The following is a 16190-nucleotide window of genomic DNA, read 5'->3' on the forward strand; positions in this document are numbered from 1 at the left end:
CAGGTATGACAACTAGTTAGTTAGTTAGTTAGTTAGATAGTCAGTTAGTTAGTTAGTACGGTAGTTAACGTCAGTTAGCGCACCTACTGTAATAAAAGCAAATGAACATCAAGCTGAGCGTGTAACGAATAAGTTGTAAGATTCTGCTTAATTTCGATTGTTTGGAACCACTTTGGCACTGGGACTCCAAGAATTAGGGAAACAATAAAGAGAACAGATGATCATTATACGGTAGAGAGCGGTATGATACTATCGCTTGTAATCGTAGTTTCAGTTGTATTCATTAAGACGTTTTGTATCGCCCTTTTTGAACACGTGGCTCGTTGGTCTAGGGGTATGATTCTCGCTTCGGGTGCGAGAGGTCCCGGGTTCAAATCCCGGACGAGCCCAATCTTTTGTTAAGTGATAACTGCTGATGTGGAGCAGCTTTTTCAGAAACGCTAGCTTTACACAAATTATACATTATAATTAGGTTAAATGGATGAGATCATATCCCCACAGCAACGCCCTGATGCAGGACCAAATCAAGAGTCTCAGTTGTGTTGTTTTGAAAGAATATAACGTAACACTAGGGGCCCTGTCTCCATGTTGGGATGAGCTAGCAGGTAGCCACAGCCCCTGAGCGGGTGTGGCACCCCAAGAACGCAAAAATCCAGTGGTTGGCAGAGTCCCACTAAAAACCCTGTCGTTGAGTCATATATCGTAAACATGAATTGCAAAAGCAAATAAAGTGCGTACTGACTGGTGTGTATTAAAGGACCAAGATGGACTCGTTTCACTGTGGCTCGTTGGTCTAGGGGTATGATTCTCGCTTTGGGTGCGAGAGGTCCCGGGTTCAAATCCCGGACGAGCCCGTTTTTCTTTTTCTGTGGCCACAGCAGAATCTGAACTTTCTTCTCCACTTTAGTTTTAACACATTTACATTTATGATTAGGTAGCTCACGTTTTGGAGGGGAACAGCTAGCTAGGTTCGTTATGACGCTTATACCTTTTATTCAACCTCCCACACCAGTGACTCCACCTGCTCTCCGTTAAACACCGAACAAAGAGCGTCTCCACCTCTCTGCTTCCCCAGCTGTTGGGCCGTGAGAATAGAAGCACGTTTCTGTCCCGCCCCCACAAATACACCAGACACTGCTAACAGGCGGCAGACGAGTTCTCCCTCTCCATTCACTGCTGTGTGTCTGTGCTGCACACTGCAAAGGGACAATATTGTCAGAGAGGTCTGAAGGAGCACTGTGTTTGTTCTGGGAATAACACTCTTACACAGGAGCCAGGTAAACTGTAAGTAGGCTTTACAGACATATTCTATCATTATTATTACAATTATTTAAAGTTGTTTTTCCCTTTAAATATACGTTTAGTAATGGATACTTGTTTTTGTTTTTCTTTATCAGCACAGTTTTGACAATATTCAAAATATACATGGGATTGTTATCCATTAGGCCAAAAGAACTATCTGAGAGATATGTGAAAATTACGATAAGCGAGAGAAGTAATGATGTTTTTCAACATTTCAAACATTACTGCTGTGTTTAGAATTGTTATCTATCAGCACATCTCACAGAAAGAGACAAGCTGGGATCTTGGGACCTGCTGCAACTAACTAAAAACTAAAAGAAATTATCAGTTGCTAAACAGTGGATTGGTTTTCATTGAGACCTACAGGATCCAGATCATCTCAAAAGACTAATTTTGATCCTTGTAGTGAACTCTTTACATTGTGTGGTCCACCAGTTCAGCTTGACCATGGTTCTGTGTGAAGACGGAGAATGCAGCGTCTGCCTCTTGCCCTACACCCGGATGGACAGGATCCCCCGGGTGCTCCACTGCAGGCACACCTTCTGCGACCCGTGTCTGGAGACTATATCGCAGGCCAGGAGTGGGCTGATCACCGTGGGCTGCCCTCTGTGTCGTCGCGTGACCTGCATAGGACGCGGCCTGAGCCTGCAGGAGGCTCTGTGGGTCAACAGCAGGCTATGGGAGCAGATACCAGAAGTGGAAGCCGAGGAGGAGGAGGAGGAGGAGGAGGAGGAGGAGGAAGAGGGTCAACTGAAACAAGAAACTGAGCAGAAGAGGATGGAGACTAAACAACAAGTAGAATGGTGAGTGTAAACACACATTTACGTGGACAATCGTAGGTTCATTTCTTTGTTGCTTTTTGACATTTTTAGGCCTTATTATTTAAACATCAAGAAATACAAATCTTGGTGACCTTTGACCTCTTCTTGTTTCCCATCATTTTTAATTTTCTTTCAAGTACCTTCACTATTGAAATGTTTACTGTATGATACTGCTGTTGTGAGGTGCTGTAAGGTTAGGTCCAAAATGTAAAATAAATAAAAAAAGAATACAAATAAAGAGCTGAAAATCTCTTTGAAATTAGAATTTGAAGAATTTGAATCTGCCTCCAAAAAATTCCAGTCATGCCTACCCCTTCACACATTGATGTTAATCAGTACGTTTGTCCACACAGCTTCTCATTAGCACCTCAGCTCTGCAGTGCCACAATTTGTTGTCAGAGTAAAATCCGGTCTAACACAGGAACTTTTACTTTCCAGTGTTTCCTCCAGGTCCGCCAGAACAAAGCTCAAACTGCCTGCGTTCCTCAGGAGGTTCAGTCTGACAAAGCAACACCAAGAGAGGATTGTAGCTGGCAGCAACGTGTAAGTTCTGACTTTGTGGTGAAATGGCTACAACAAGACGGAGAACTTTGGTGAAAGTGTGGACTAATGTGTCTTTTTCTTGTTTTTGAAGGGAAATGAAGTCCTGGCGCAGGCTTTCAGCCGAAGAGACTGTTTGAGAAGAAACGGATGAAAGACGGTGTGACAGGTCACAGCTCCTCTCAGGATTTGCGGATGGCAGACGCCGCTAGAAGACTCAAAAAGTTGAGGTTGTTGGGACCGAGAATCCATTTGTGTTCCTGTCAAGGCATTGCTTTGTCCCCAGCCAAAGGTGCCCTGTCTCCCCATTATTTATTCGAGACCTAATTCTCCCAGCTGGCGCTGTGGGATTTGGTTCAGCTGTCCCAGTGGGACTCACACCCAAAGACCCCCTCGTAACAGATGGTCTCCTGAGGACTTTTGCATATGGCCACTGCTGAACATTCAATACAATTTTTTTTTCATTATTTATGATAGCTAGTTACTGAAATATTTAATAAAACTATTTTTGGAAGAATTTTTCTGCATCTTTATTTTTACACATTAATTAACGCTGATCATACTGTGCTGTCTGTGGGAGATGACTGTCATCTAAAAGAATCATGAGCTCAAAGACAATCTTCCACTTCACTCTGTGCATCATTTATGACACATTAAGTATTCAAGTGACTGAAAATAAGTGAAACCAGTAGGAGATTTCTGAACAGCATAATGTGAATATTGCTTTTTGTGGGATCGACACGCAACAAAAACACGTCACAAAAGACTCATTCAACCATGAAAGCAGATTAGAAACTCCATTCAGTAAGCATCTGGCAAGTATTCCATGTTTGAAGATATTAGAAAACCGGATCATTATTTTATTCTTTGTGTTACCTTGTGGGCCCACATCAGTCCAAAACATACAGCACGTACCATTCTCTGACATGAAAAGAGAAATAAATCTCAGTTCCAGGTCACTCTTAACTAATTCAGTGTTTGGCGTCTCAGTAAATGAGGTCATTGTTACATGCCTGTTTGGAGACATACTGGTTGAAGCAAGAAATCCGTTAGTTGTTATGCTGGTTTGGTAGCCAGCTAGTTGTGACAGGCTGTCTCAGCTGTCTGCCTGTGAAATCCACTTGGTCATACTTTCAGTATCATGCATGTGTGCCCATGGTTAAGTGTTATTACTGACTGACTTCATCTCCTCCACGATGCCAAATGTGGAGCTGCTTCCAATTTCTAAATGAACTGGCATCGGCACTGTTGGCTGTCACAGCTGCAGTCTGGACTACAGCAGGAAGGCAGCAACCCTGCAGAGAACAAACAAACGGAACAGGATTGTGAAAATGGCAGAGTACCAGTTTCAGTTTCGCAACGTATTAACCGGCTCCCAGCGCAGTCTTGGTAGTGATGATCACTGGGATTAATGAGGAACAGAACAGGAAACAACTCGCAGCACAGTCTGGCTGTGGTGGAAGCAGTACTCAGATCATTTACTTCAGTAAAAGTAGCGGTACTACAATGTGAAAATACTCAATTACAAATAACAGCCCTCCATTCAAGGGGTTATCAAAGTAAAAGCACAAAAGCATTATCAGTACAGCTAACTCAAAATTGCACTTGAGCACTTAGTTACCTTCAGCACTGCAGGTTGATTAGTCAGAGGGACTAATGAGGCAGCTACATGACCAGATGACAACACAGAAGCAATGGGATGAATTCAAGTGGGGAGTCTGCAACAAAAACATGGCGCGAGGGAGTTTCCACATTATTGCCCATTGCACATTCCTATTAGAGTATGTGTTAGTGAGTGTGTTGAGTGCCTGGAATAAACCCAAATACCTTATGTGCTAATGTATTTTTGCAAATATAGCAGCTCAGGGAGTAAATTAGGTCAGAGAAGGACAGAATTTTAATATAATGCCATTAGCACTAAAGCTGGATCACAGACTGGATAAAGCAGACATCTGTCCAGGGGTCCTGGGAATGGGGGGCCAGGGGGCCATCAACGGGCTCAATTTGGCGCAGTTGATTTGTAGTAATTCAATCAATTGCAAATGTGTTTGATAGGATTCACCACTAACACACAATTTGTTGTTAAAAAAAAGCCTTAAAATGAGAGCAGCCATGTTTTACTGAGTGCTCACAAGTGGCAACACAGTGGACAAGAGATATAAAGTCAGCAAGCTGACTCAGTTGCTCAGTGACTCAGCAGTATCTACGCCGCGTTAGCTAGCATTAGCAAACCCAAGAATGTACTCAATAGAACGTCAAGCACCAGAAAGTTAATTGGTTAAAAGAAAATGAGCTTTTTTGATTGTTTTAGTCATTTTTCAAGATAAATGTCAAACATCTGCTGGTTCCAGCTTCCTAAATGTAAGGATTTAAGAAGCAGTAAATGAAGAGCATTTTTCACAATTTTTTGACATTTTGTGGACTAAACGATTAAGTGATTAATCATGAAAACAGCCAGCAGACTAATCAATAATGAAAATAATCATTAGCTGCAGCTCTAGTATTGAATTAAGCAACATTTTTGTTTTAATGCATAAGAATTTGACTTTTAATGTCTAAGATAAAGAATGAGGCTGTTCTTTTTTAAAGTTTCATAGCCTTCCTGATTTTTACCTGAGCTTTTTCATCCTGTAGGGTCTGCAAGCATCAAAGTCTAGTTTTACACCTTTAATATTTAAGTTGATGTTATACTTAATTGGAGCCAGTGCAGTCATCGATACAAACTGGGAATATTTGTTGTTTCAAAATAGAAACCATGCATGCCCCAACATGTACAAGCACTTAACACTGACACAATTATTGCTTCATTACTGGTGAATACACCAGCCCTTATTGTCTGATGTAGCACCACATTCCTATCAGGTGAGCATAACACCACCCGTGTTCTAAATGCATTCACTGTAATTGATTTTAAAATGGATGCTAAAAAGCAAAACAGAAAGTGTATGTAGTCTTTTCTCCAAATGAGAGAGTGAAAATCAATGTTTAGGTACATTACATTAGGGTACATTTCAACCTTTCATTACTTTAAAAAAATTATTTTAACTGTTTAACAGGTTAGCTAACTATTTAAACCATTTGACCATGACTTCAACCAACCAATTGACCCATTAATTCATTAATTTTAATTGTTTCGACTGTTATTGCCTTCTGGTGATTATTTGAGTTAACCATTTAAACCATTTATTGAGATCTGTATGCAGTGTTTTTATATATTTTTTGTACTGTCATTTTACCCTGTCTAGAACAGTACTTCCTGTGAGAGTAAAGTCAAAGGGAATGTTAGCAGACAGATACATCAGATACATACAGTGTAAGAAAGAACAGAATTCCACATGACTTTGGTAATAAGACATCTTTATTAATCATTTGGGGAGACATGCTAGATCTCTGTACAGTGTGAATGGAGAGCACTGATCAGGTCTGCTGCACAGAGCTGTGACAGAACACCCCCCCCCCCCCCCAGGAACATCCATGGCCTCCATCCTCAAATGCAGACCCCTGACATGCAAAGACATTTGTTGCATTACTTGGTCCATTTCCAGGGAATGTTAACATGGGCCTAAGAAGGGAATAAATGCAAAGGATTATCTAGAGTAACTGATTAATCAGTCCTCTTTCAAAAATAAATACCCAATGAGTCATTTCTCAAAAAGTGCTCTCGTTACAAGGCTAATGAGAGCAGTACATTCCTGTTTTGAAATAATAAATAGGCAGCAACACAGAGGGTTGGTACAGTTTTTTTTTTGTTTTTTTTTTCAGATTTTAGCTTGAATGCAACCTGTCTTTCTCTTTCCCAAACCCATAAAAAGTGTGTTCCAGACAGAATCTCCTGTGATTTTTGATCCAACTCTTGCCTCTTAGTATTATTATTATCATCATTTGGCTCGTTATGTTGGTTAGAAAGCGTCACTAGTTTTCACAAGAGTGCTCCCCTTTTTGGACATGTGTGAACAATTCATAAATGTTTGAGTCTACTCTAAGACACAGTGCTCCAAATGTTCTGGAGGTTAAGATTATTATTATTTTTTTTTTAACCATGTATCTAAGACTTACATTGTCACTCTAATTCTAAAACATGTTCTTAAAAAGTGCGGTAAGGTTTCACTTAAAGTCAAAAAGTAGTGTTCGCAACACTGGCCGACTTCACCACCAGTATGTCATGATACCCGGCTCTAAAATAAAAAACAAAACAAAAACAAAAAAAAAAAGAACAAAATGTTCGAACAGCATTGCATAATGCAAACATCAGTAGTAAGTTCAAACACAAGCAGCAAAGAAAACCTCATCTCAGCGGGGACACGTCACGTGACAGTTTTTATGACAATCATGACTGTACATTAACAATGAAGCCTATCATAACTTCATAGTAACCTGAAAGGTCTACATGTGCAAATTAGTCTTTTGTCAGCAATGAAACAATGCACTGATTTACAACGTTAAAGGTCTGTTTGATCACAGAACCTGCATGAAAGTCTACACATGACCACATGGGGAACTTTGTGTGTTTGTTCCCTCCGTGACACAAGTCAACGGCTTTGATTCTCCACTGCTCACCGACAGCATATGTGCAGGCTAGCATAATCACAACTACAAGATATCACACAGTGCAATGGGGGGGTCTATGACACACTGCAAACAAATGGTGACCTAAGTGGTGCCGTAATGTGGCGAGAATGACACGACCTGGCAGTGGCCCTCTACAGAACTGCATTCTAACGCTGCCTATACAGAAAGCACGCACTTACTTACACACACACACACACACACACACACACACAAAACAAACACATATTCTGAAGTCAAGTATACAAATCCAGTTCAACAGCTTCCAGAAACAAAGAGGCTTGGACTAGTCATTATCAGAGTGCATGGTGCAATGTTACCATTTACATATTCAAACTTGTGTACACTGGTAGACAGTACCTATGCTGAGAAAACAAAAAAAGGCATGCATTAGATACTCAAGATGTTACTGTTCAGTTGTCCTGTGACATCTAGAACGCAAAATTACAAATCCCACATTAGTTACAGGAAGGAGCACTGTAGCCTTAAGATGGATGAGTGTAAGTAACAGGTTAGGTAAGACTTCTGTGTGGTTGACACTTGGGTAACAATGTGGAGAGGAGCGCCACTGTTTTTTGTAACAAGAGTGGGATCCATAAAAATACGTCTAAATCCATCTGTTCTCATCAAGCTCTCTAATACAGAGCGTAGTTGTTTGCACCTTTCCAGAGAGATTTCCCTGAATATACAAAAATATACAAAGAAGAAACCGGGGAAACGTTCATATCTACTTAAAAAATTGTATCCACACATGAGACTCAGGGATATTTTTTCACATTTTTTTTTAAGTTGTAAGACATTTTGGCAGTTTCGTTAATAAAGTAGGCTACACTACTTTAGAACCAGATTCACATATTGCTAGTTCCAACCGATGACCAGTAGTCAGGTGAGGAGGCCAGATTCTCAACGTGCAAAGTCAGCTGCAAGTTAACCAATAGGAAGCAACATAACAAGCATGTGGTGAAAATGATGTTTCTCTAGGATGGTGCTGAGTATTAACAGGAGCAGCCGCCTTCGGTAGTCTGGGGCTCTTGCGGTTTGTCCAACTTGATGTCGATCACTGAAGAAGAACATTAAGGAAGCTTTGGAAACATGTGGTATTGATCTTATTCTGTCACATGTACCCGAATGGATCATTTAGCTGCTGTGAAAAATTTCACAGAGGAAAGGCAGGAAGGTGTGCTCAGAAGGGCAAAACTATGCAATTTTAATGGAGGACTGCAATACCACCTTAACACCACTAGGCGACGCTATTTCCCATGAATCTATTTCATTTTGGTTTAAAACATTTCCTATGTATAATCTGTCGTCATTTTATCACAGCAGTTTAAGGACGTAATGGGAATAAATATCCTAAAACTCTTCCTTTGATGAATTCAGCTCAAGAGATCCTTTTTGTTGTTAAATAATAAACTGAGAATGGATGTTGGCAAAAGTCACTGCCACTGCTGTGCTACAATTAGAGCTGATGAACAATGGTGTCAGAATGATTCTGCAGTTTTTTTCCCCTCCATTCAGATAAGGTGTTATTCCCAGTCAAGCCTCCAGAATATTTTTTCATATTTAGCAGTGAGAATGAGGGACAGACCTCCTCTATTTTAAGGAGACAAGCAGTGTAAACATGACTGAGTGCTTGTGAATGCTTCAATATGTGAATGATGGTGAATGTGGCAGCACAGCAGCACCAGGCTCTTACTTATTATTCATCTTTCTGGTGAACATTATGCATGTATAAGGAGGGAGCCTACAAAGACTGTGGCATTTGAAGGACAGTCTTTGAATGCCAACATATACTTAAAGAGGTCCCATTTGGATTGGTTCTCATCTGGGATCTGGAGGCCTTATCTCAGCAGCCAGCATTACCAAACCAAATGAGCAGCCTCACTGCTGAGCATCTTTGTCCTCTCTGATACCTGTGCGCTTGTGTAGGTACAGCGCAACAGCATCTCCCCAACTGTCAGAAATAAGTCCTGATACTGGGCTATGAGTATATATATTTTGACAACAAGAACATTTGTTTCATACTGTGGGGGTCTAACAAAGTTGTTCATCAGGTTAAGGCCTTGTAGTGGCCTTTAAACAATACATGGGTGGCTAAAAGCGGTAAGAAACATCTTCCAAACATTGTCTGATGAAAAGGCAGAGGAAAACTCAATCACCAGAAATCCTATGTTAAAACTACTGTACATTAATGGATTTTTTTGGCCACTTGGGGGCAGAGCAACATGCTGTAAACACAACTTTGACAACCTAGATATGGTGACCATGTTTGCAAACGGTCGTCTATTCACACATCCAGAAAATACACGTTTAATTTGCAGTTGTGTTTAGGGTATATCTAAGTCTAATATTGACTCTTCTTTTAACTCTGCTTTGGTGTCCTGAGGGAATTATCTGCGTGTTAAGCTGGTAAATACTCCACTATGTTTACCAGCTAGTACAGGGCAGGTGGCATAAATTGGATTTAAAAACAAAAGAAGCTGCCAGCTGTGGTTAGAAACGATGAGAGCGGTTAGCCTGAAACAAGACAGTAAAATCGAAATAAAGAGTTGAAAGATACTAATACTCTCTTCAGAGTTCATCGTTATGAGAAATCCCTTTCACTTCACACAAGGTCACTTTTATATATATATATATTATTTTAAACATTAATACAGCAGCAAACAACTATTTGCTATGTAAAGCGTTTTTATTCCAGCTTTTACTGGAACGACACATGCCTTTGTTCTGGCCTGAGATGCTGGTGCAATATGTTGCAGCAATGAACCTTAAACTTCTTGAGTTAAACTCCTCACCAGAACACAAGACAGTGACAATCACAGCTTCGATCTCACTTCAAAGATGTCTAAATCCAAAGCACAAAGCTTGACCTTGAAAGGGCTGTGAATGGAAAAAATTGGCACCTTTACTTGACTGCCTTTCTTCCTGATCAACGTGAGTCTGGTGTGATTTATTTTGCTTTTGGACTCTCTCTCATTAAGATGGATGACCCCAGCACTTCATCTGGGTCATGCAATCTCGTCACCCTCTCCCTCTCTCTGTGCACTCGTTATAATACCCAGGGACTCTGCATGAAATCAGACAGAAAGCAGAAGACTGTGCCCCATGGGTCCTGACTTTAACCATAAACCAGCATGATCTATGTGTCCCCAATTTAAAGCTGTTAATTAATTAAAGGGAAAAACTAGTCAACCATGAAAGCTGTTTAAATACCTGCTGAACTTGACAAATACATGCGGAACCACAGTAAGAAAATACATGTACAATTGTCTTGTTGTCTTGTTTCTAATCATTATGCACATTTCATTTCATATACTTTTGTTGGCTTTCTGCCTTCAAATGCCTTTTCATTACAGTCCATGAATGGTTGCTAAATATGAAGAGGAATGTTAATAACCAGTGCAACATGCATGTGCTATGAATCCTGGACCAAGCCTATTTCTGCTGTTCTCCCAGCGAAATCAATACTACTCACAATGTAATAACAACAGAGGAGCTGCTCCATTAAGCGACACTGACAGCAGATGTGCAGAGCTGCTGAGGAACTGTCATCACCTGCCATCCATCACCACACCTCCACCTCACACTGCTCACTCCCACATACATTACGACTCATTAAGATAGAGATAAAAAAACAGGAAAAGAGATAGGGGTAATTGGCTGAATGTGAGTGATGCATGACAACTGGGAAATATGGCCGACTGCAATGAAAAGCAGAGGGGTGAACTGAACAGATCAGAGAGCTGTTCAGTGGCTGAGGTGATATTACTGAGGCCGTGCATTCTGCAAAGGTTGGACGACTCACGGTAAATGATGAGTGGGTTATAATCAGAGATGCACTACCTCAAGGTCAGCATCTGATTTGTGTTCATGTTACAGCAGATATATGCCGCAGTGTTCACCTGGACACACTGAAGGAGTAATGATAGTGCTATACACACATGGTAACACCAAAGGAATTTTCATTATTCACCCAGTTACTGGAGAGATGGTAGCCGAGTCTGTGTGATGAGGAAGATATGGAAACTGGTGCAGTCAGGAGAAACAGTGACAGCATTAAATGCTCTTCATTTCCTGTGTATACATAAGAAACACGTCTACAGACAAATACCAACATAGCATTTGTGTTAGACAACAGCAAAATGATTGTACACAGATCAATGCCATGTTAGCCAAGACAGCATGATGTCTCCACAACTCTAGTGGTTCACGTGACAGATTATGTTAAATGATAATGTAGGATCATATTTTTTCATGTCAGTACCTGTATGGACTTTGACATACTCGTCTCAGATGTCCTTTGTCAATAAAGATCGACACAACACAGTGACGAGGCCTACAGTGTTGGACTTTGAACTAATGATTGCTGACTCGAACAACTGTAAAGCAGCACACCTGCCTGTCTGAACAGATTAAACCTTATACCTGACCTATGGGGGATGAGTGGAGTGGTTGAGTGCTGGGGTGGGGTGGGGGGTGTCGACTGCACTTGCGATTTAACGTGCACAAGTTCAGAAACATTGCAGCCTGTGTTACGCAGTACACTCCGGGCACCTCTTGTTGCGTGGGTGGGTTTAGCTCCAGACACACAGCTTGTAGTATGCTAGTGAATAAAGGCTTATCATTTATTTTATTTATTTATGATTATTTTCTCTATCCGTGTTATGTAATATGTAAGTGGCTTTTGTATGAGTAGGCTCTTGCAGTTATAGCTGACTCACAAATATTTTTTGGCAGATGTTTTTTTCACATTTATTTTTTGAGAGTCAGATTGACTTGGACTGGCACAGTGATAACGGATTTCAGCAGTGAATTGAATTCTGCTCTCTCTATAGAAGAATCAATATAAATTTTAAGAATACGAGGAGAATGGAGAGAACGTAAAGCTTCACAGAAGCATACTGAATCAGTTTTAAATGGCTGAAATGGCTTCTCTAAATCTGAACATGGTCTGCAGAGAAAAAAGATTTCACTGACAATCAAGGTGCAGCACAGATATATTACACATGAAATGCCTCTTTGAGTGAGGACTACAACAATGACAAGCAGGCTGCCTTATTGTTACCCATGTTGGATATATTTACAGATGTAATAGTCAGGAACCCAGAGGAACCCAGACAGACAGTTTGATGGTTCTTTTTAGTCACTCATGAAAACTGCAGCTAAAATCCTAAAGCCTCAGCTGCTCCATTTGTGTTAAAGGCTGCAGCTCCTGACGAATCCTCCACAGGTGGAGCTGTGAAACGTTCAGCTGACAGCAGCACCTACAAGGTGCCTGTTAGCAGAGTTGTGTGTGCTGAGACTCCAGTAACCGATTCAAATGAGCGAACCTTGCCTACCCACCGTAGGCAAAACCGCAGGTGCCTACTGTCTGACTGACCAGCCGCCCACTCCTGCACACCAGGTACCAGTGCTGCAACACAGCCAGTGAGAGTGTCATGCTAAAAACACATTTAATTGGACAGGTAGCTGACACCTATTGAAAACATGTGCCGGTGTTTAGAGCTCACATGTGAAACGCCTTCAATTTAAAAGCAAGCAGTGACTGATGCTATCACACTGAGATTGAAAAAGAAAACGCTTCCTCTGAGCTTAATACGCAGTTCACTTATAATTAAAACAGATCTCTCACATCACAAAAAAAAGAGATGTTCATGATAAATGGGTCAAAGGATACTCCCTTCTTTGCTTGTCTCTTGCATACTTTCCATTCCTGGAAGAGCAGCTGCCACACGCCGAAACAGCTGGAAGGAAAGAAACAGAATGAGGTCTTTTAGACTGAATCAGGCTTACACAGAATGAGCACTTACTTTGGCTTTTTGGCGCAGAGTTCATCAGTTCATTGAAAGTGAAAACAGTATACACTGATTTAATTTCATATTACTGCAAACAGTGTTTCAAAATATGTAACAATATGTTATGCCGCTTTTCCTAATTTCCATGCAGCAATTTATTACTATTCATTTTACTTGCCTAATAACAAGAATATGAAATTAGAGGCTTGATAAATTCCATCAATACTGTGTCCATTTATCTTTGTCAAAGTTAAATCATTATTATTACTATGTGCAGTTGTAAGAGAAGATTGGTTTACGAAGAAAGTCTCTGCTCCATTGCTACACTGCAATAATGTAATTTTGGCAAAAACAACAGAATGTGTTGAATATTGGGAATAAATAAAATAAATCAAGTGTCAAACCTCTAATGTGTGGGATCAACACAAACAACTGTAGCACCTGTTGCAATTGGTTGGGTACCTGACGTGGTCCAGACTCCATTCTATAATATGGGCTACTATTTCAGTTGAGTTAATAAATTTACAGCTTCATTAACAGAAGAAAAAGCAGTGTTGCACATAGGAAAGAAGTATGTCTGAGATATTTGTCAGACAACAAAAGTTACTGATTACTATATGTCCTTACTCAGCATGTGCTTATTTTGACCAAACTTTGACGTGAGCATCCGACCCTTTTTGCTTTTTGGGTGGTATTGTAAGTAGCTGCCTTTATAACAAAAAAAATTAAAAAATGTAAAAAAAAATAAAGATTACATAATAGTGAAATGAGTTAAAAAGACTTAATAACGTGTCTAAATTTGTCTTCATTTCAGCTGAACACATAACAAAAACGTCATGTATAAGTGACGCTCTGGCACATCTTTCAATATCAAAAAACTCTACACATTGCTTAATAGTTCTCATGAAAGATGGTGACGCTGATGCCTAAAAAATTAGATTTGCTGACACATCATCTGAGTGGGGAGTGATGACACAGCCAAACAGTGTGAACCCTGCAGCCTTTGGAGGCAGCACTGTGACCTTTGTTCTGCAGGTTGCACACCACAGTGCTCCATCCTGTCCACAGTCCTCTTCTCTGTGCTGTGCTGTGCTGTGCTGTGCTGTGCTGCTGTGGGCTGAGAGAGGCGTCTGCCAGCAACACCATCCACCGACAGACACAATACAGCTCGCCTTCATCTCCCTACTTATTAACTCAACAAGCAGTCGTTGTTTTCAACGACAAACATTTGTTAACCCTCAGGAGTCGACAGACGCGCCGGTGCGTCCTTATCACAAGACCACTTTAAGACCACGTAGCTGCAAGACGCAGCCTCGCTGAATCCCAGTTTTTTTTGTGTCGAAAGTGGGCACTTCAAACTATATACCAGTTTTTAAATTTTGTTAATATGTCAAGTAAAACCCGAGTTATGATAAAAAATATACGCACTGTTTTTTTCATGACCATTGCCATCACGTTTGGTGTGCGTTTGGGGCGCGCATTTTATTCAAGAAGACGCAGTAAACACCAGCGCATTGAGCGCACTTCATTCAGCGCATTTCAGCGCATTTTCCCCAGTCGGATTTTAGAGTTTTGTGTGATTTTAGGTCCAGTGTGTCAATACAGTATGTCAAAATGAAAAAAACAACAGTAAATCACACTTGTGAGGTTGTGCTGATCAAAAATGATTCAAAAATGGCAAGATAAAAAAAATTCTAAGTTGAAATATAAAATTAGAATCAAAAATAGTCAACAACTGACAATTATACATGACTTCAGAGGGTTAAGAGACAAATCGCTGTCTGTTGAGCTGTGTGGCGCTTCTCTTTGTGGCTGCAACCCATACATTTCTGCAACAGTTTAAAGTCAGGAATTAAATGTCATTAAAAGGAATGAATACATGCACTATTCAGTCTTGGTGAGATGCTGGTAGTGGCTGCATGGACTTACAGTCCAAGAAATACTGCACTCAAACCTGGTCAAAAACTCTCCTTCAGTCCCTGAGTTGTGGTGTTGAATAATGGACTGAAAAGAGGTTTTTTGAAGAATATTCTGATGTCACGATCAAGTTGATACAAAATGTCATCACTTCATCTTTTCATCCTATTAGTCATTTATGTAAAATCAGTGTATGAATTCCCAAGTTATGGCTAGTGACAATGACTTCTGATATTTGATCAACAAATTCTTATCAGTTATCATCTTTAAATCCAAATGGATATTTGTGTTAAACCTGAAGAAAGTCCCTCAAGGTGTTCCTTAGATTATGAGAACGGGACAGATGGATGTTTGGGCAGATAACCAAAAATATAATGCCTCTGGCCAAAGGTATTACCAGTGTGGAGGCATTAAAAAAAATCAGCTTTACAAATGGCTTATGAGGAAAGAAAAGAATTCAGTATGTTGCTGGACATCTAGGATACACAAAGCGCATTTTGAGAGTGAATGTAAGCATACAACATTTAAGATGAATAAATAAATCAATACAAACAAAACTCTTAAGCTGACTCATATCCTGTCTCCATAACCATGGTAAAACAAACATTACCATCTGCTAAAGTGGTCAATAATCAATCTAATATATACATTAAGTACAAGCATTCATGTTTACACACGTGTCTTTAAATCAGACAGGTTCCATTAGTATGAAATGGGTAACATAACGACAGCAGGATAATATATTAGTTTCAGGGAAATCTGTTTTCCTCATTTGACACAAAAAATTGAGCAATGAATACCAGAGTCAAACTGCACTTTATGTATTTCAGTTTAAAACAAATTTAAATATGAAGCTTCTATCATCTTGACAGTAGTTGTCTCAGACAATAATGTCCAATTTGATATTAAAATCATCATAATCTTGGCTGATGCACTATATAGACAAAAGTATTGGGGCACCTGACCATTACACCAATAGGGACTTTGATGATACCACATTCTAAATACACAGACAGCTTTGCAGCTATAACAGCTTCCACTCTTCTGGGAAGGCTTTCCACAAGATTCTGTTTTTCTGTTTGAATTTTTGCGCATTCATGCTGAAGAGCATTTGTGAAGTCAGACACTGATGTTGGACCAAAAGGCCTGGGTCACAGTCTCTGTTCCAGTTCATCCCAAAGGTGCTGGATGAGGTTGAGGTCAGGGTTCTGTGTGGGCCAGTCAAGTTCTTCCACACCAAACTCATCCA

General features: G+C 40.3%; 2 protein-coding genes and 2 non-coding genes across 6 annotated transcripts in view; 3 read left to right on the forward strand and 1 right to left on the reverse strand.

The window, feature by feature from the left end:
- Positions 1-317: 317 nt before the first annotated feature.
- trnap-cgg lies at positions 318-389 on the forward strand. The gene has a single exon. It is a non-coding gene; the product is annotated as a tRNA-Pro (tRNA).
- Positions 390-782: 393 nt separating this feature from the next.
- On the forward strand, positions 783-854 carry trnap-ugg. Its single transcript has one exon. It is a non-coding gene; the product is annotated as a tRNA-Pro (tRNA).
- A 244-nt stretch (positions 855-1098) lies between these two features.
- im:7152348 (uncharacterized protein LOC559250 homolog) lies at positions 1099-3180 on the forward strand. Of its 2 annotated transcripts, none has more exons than XM_046391242.1 (4): positions 1099-1277; positions 1738-2105; positions 2562-2666; positions 2758-3180. In XM_046391242.1, exons 2-4 carry the CDS (start codon positions 1750-1752, stop codon positions 2801-2803), a joined length of 507 nt encoding a protein of 168 aa, XP_046247198.1. In that variant the 5' UTR covers positions 1099-1277; positions 1738-1749; the 3' UTR covers positions 2804-3180. The 2 variants fall into 2 exon arrangements, with proteins under 2 accessions (XP_046247198.1, XP_046247197.1); XM_046391241.1 differs by having other exon boundaries at positions 1102-1284.
- Positions 3181-6953: 3773 nt separating this feature from the next.
- The window catches only part of rab6ba (RAB6B, member RAS oncogene family a), a 49013-nt gene continuing 39776 nt past the window's right edge, over positions 6954-16190 (reverse strand). For both annotated transcript variants that reach the window (XM_046391244.1, XM_046391245.1), the window contains exons 7-8: positions 12907-12973; positions 6954-8289 (exon numbers count right to left, since the gene is read on the reverse strand). In XM_046391244.1, coding sequence (XP_046247200.1) covers positions 8225-8289; positions 12907-12973 — 132 coding nt within the window. In that variant the 3' untranslated portion in view covers positions 6954-8224. The remainder of the gene's footprint in view (positions 8290-12906; positions 12974-16190) is intronic.

Source organism: Scatophagus argus, chromosome 6 (genome assembly GCF_020382885.2).
Source record: "Scatophagus argus isolate fScaArg1 chromosome 6, fScaArg1.pri, whole genome shotgun sequence".
Taxonomy (NCBI): Eukaryota; Metazoa; Chordata; class Actinopteri; family Scatophagidae; genus Scatophagus; species Scatophagus argus.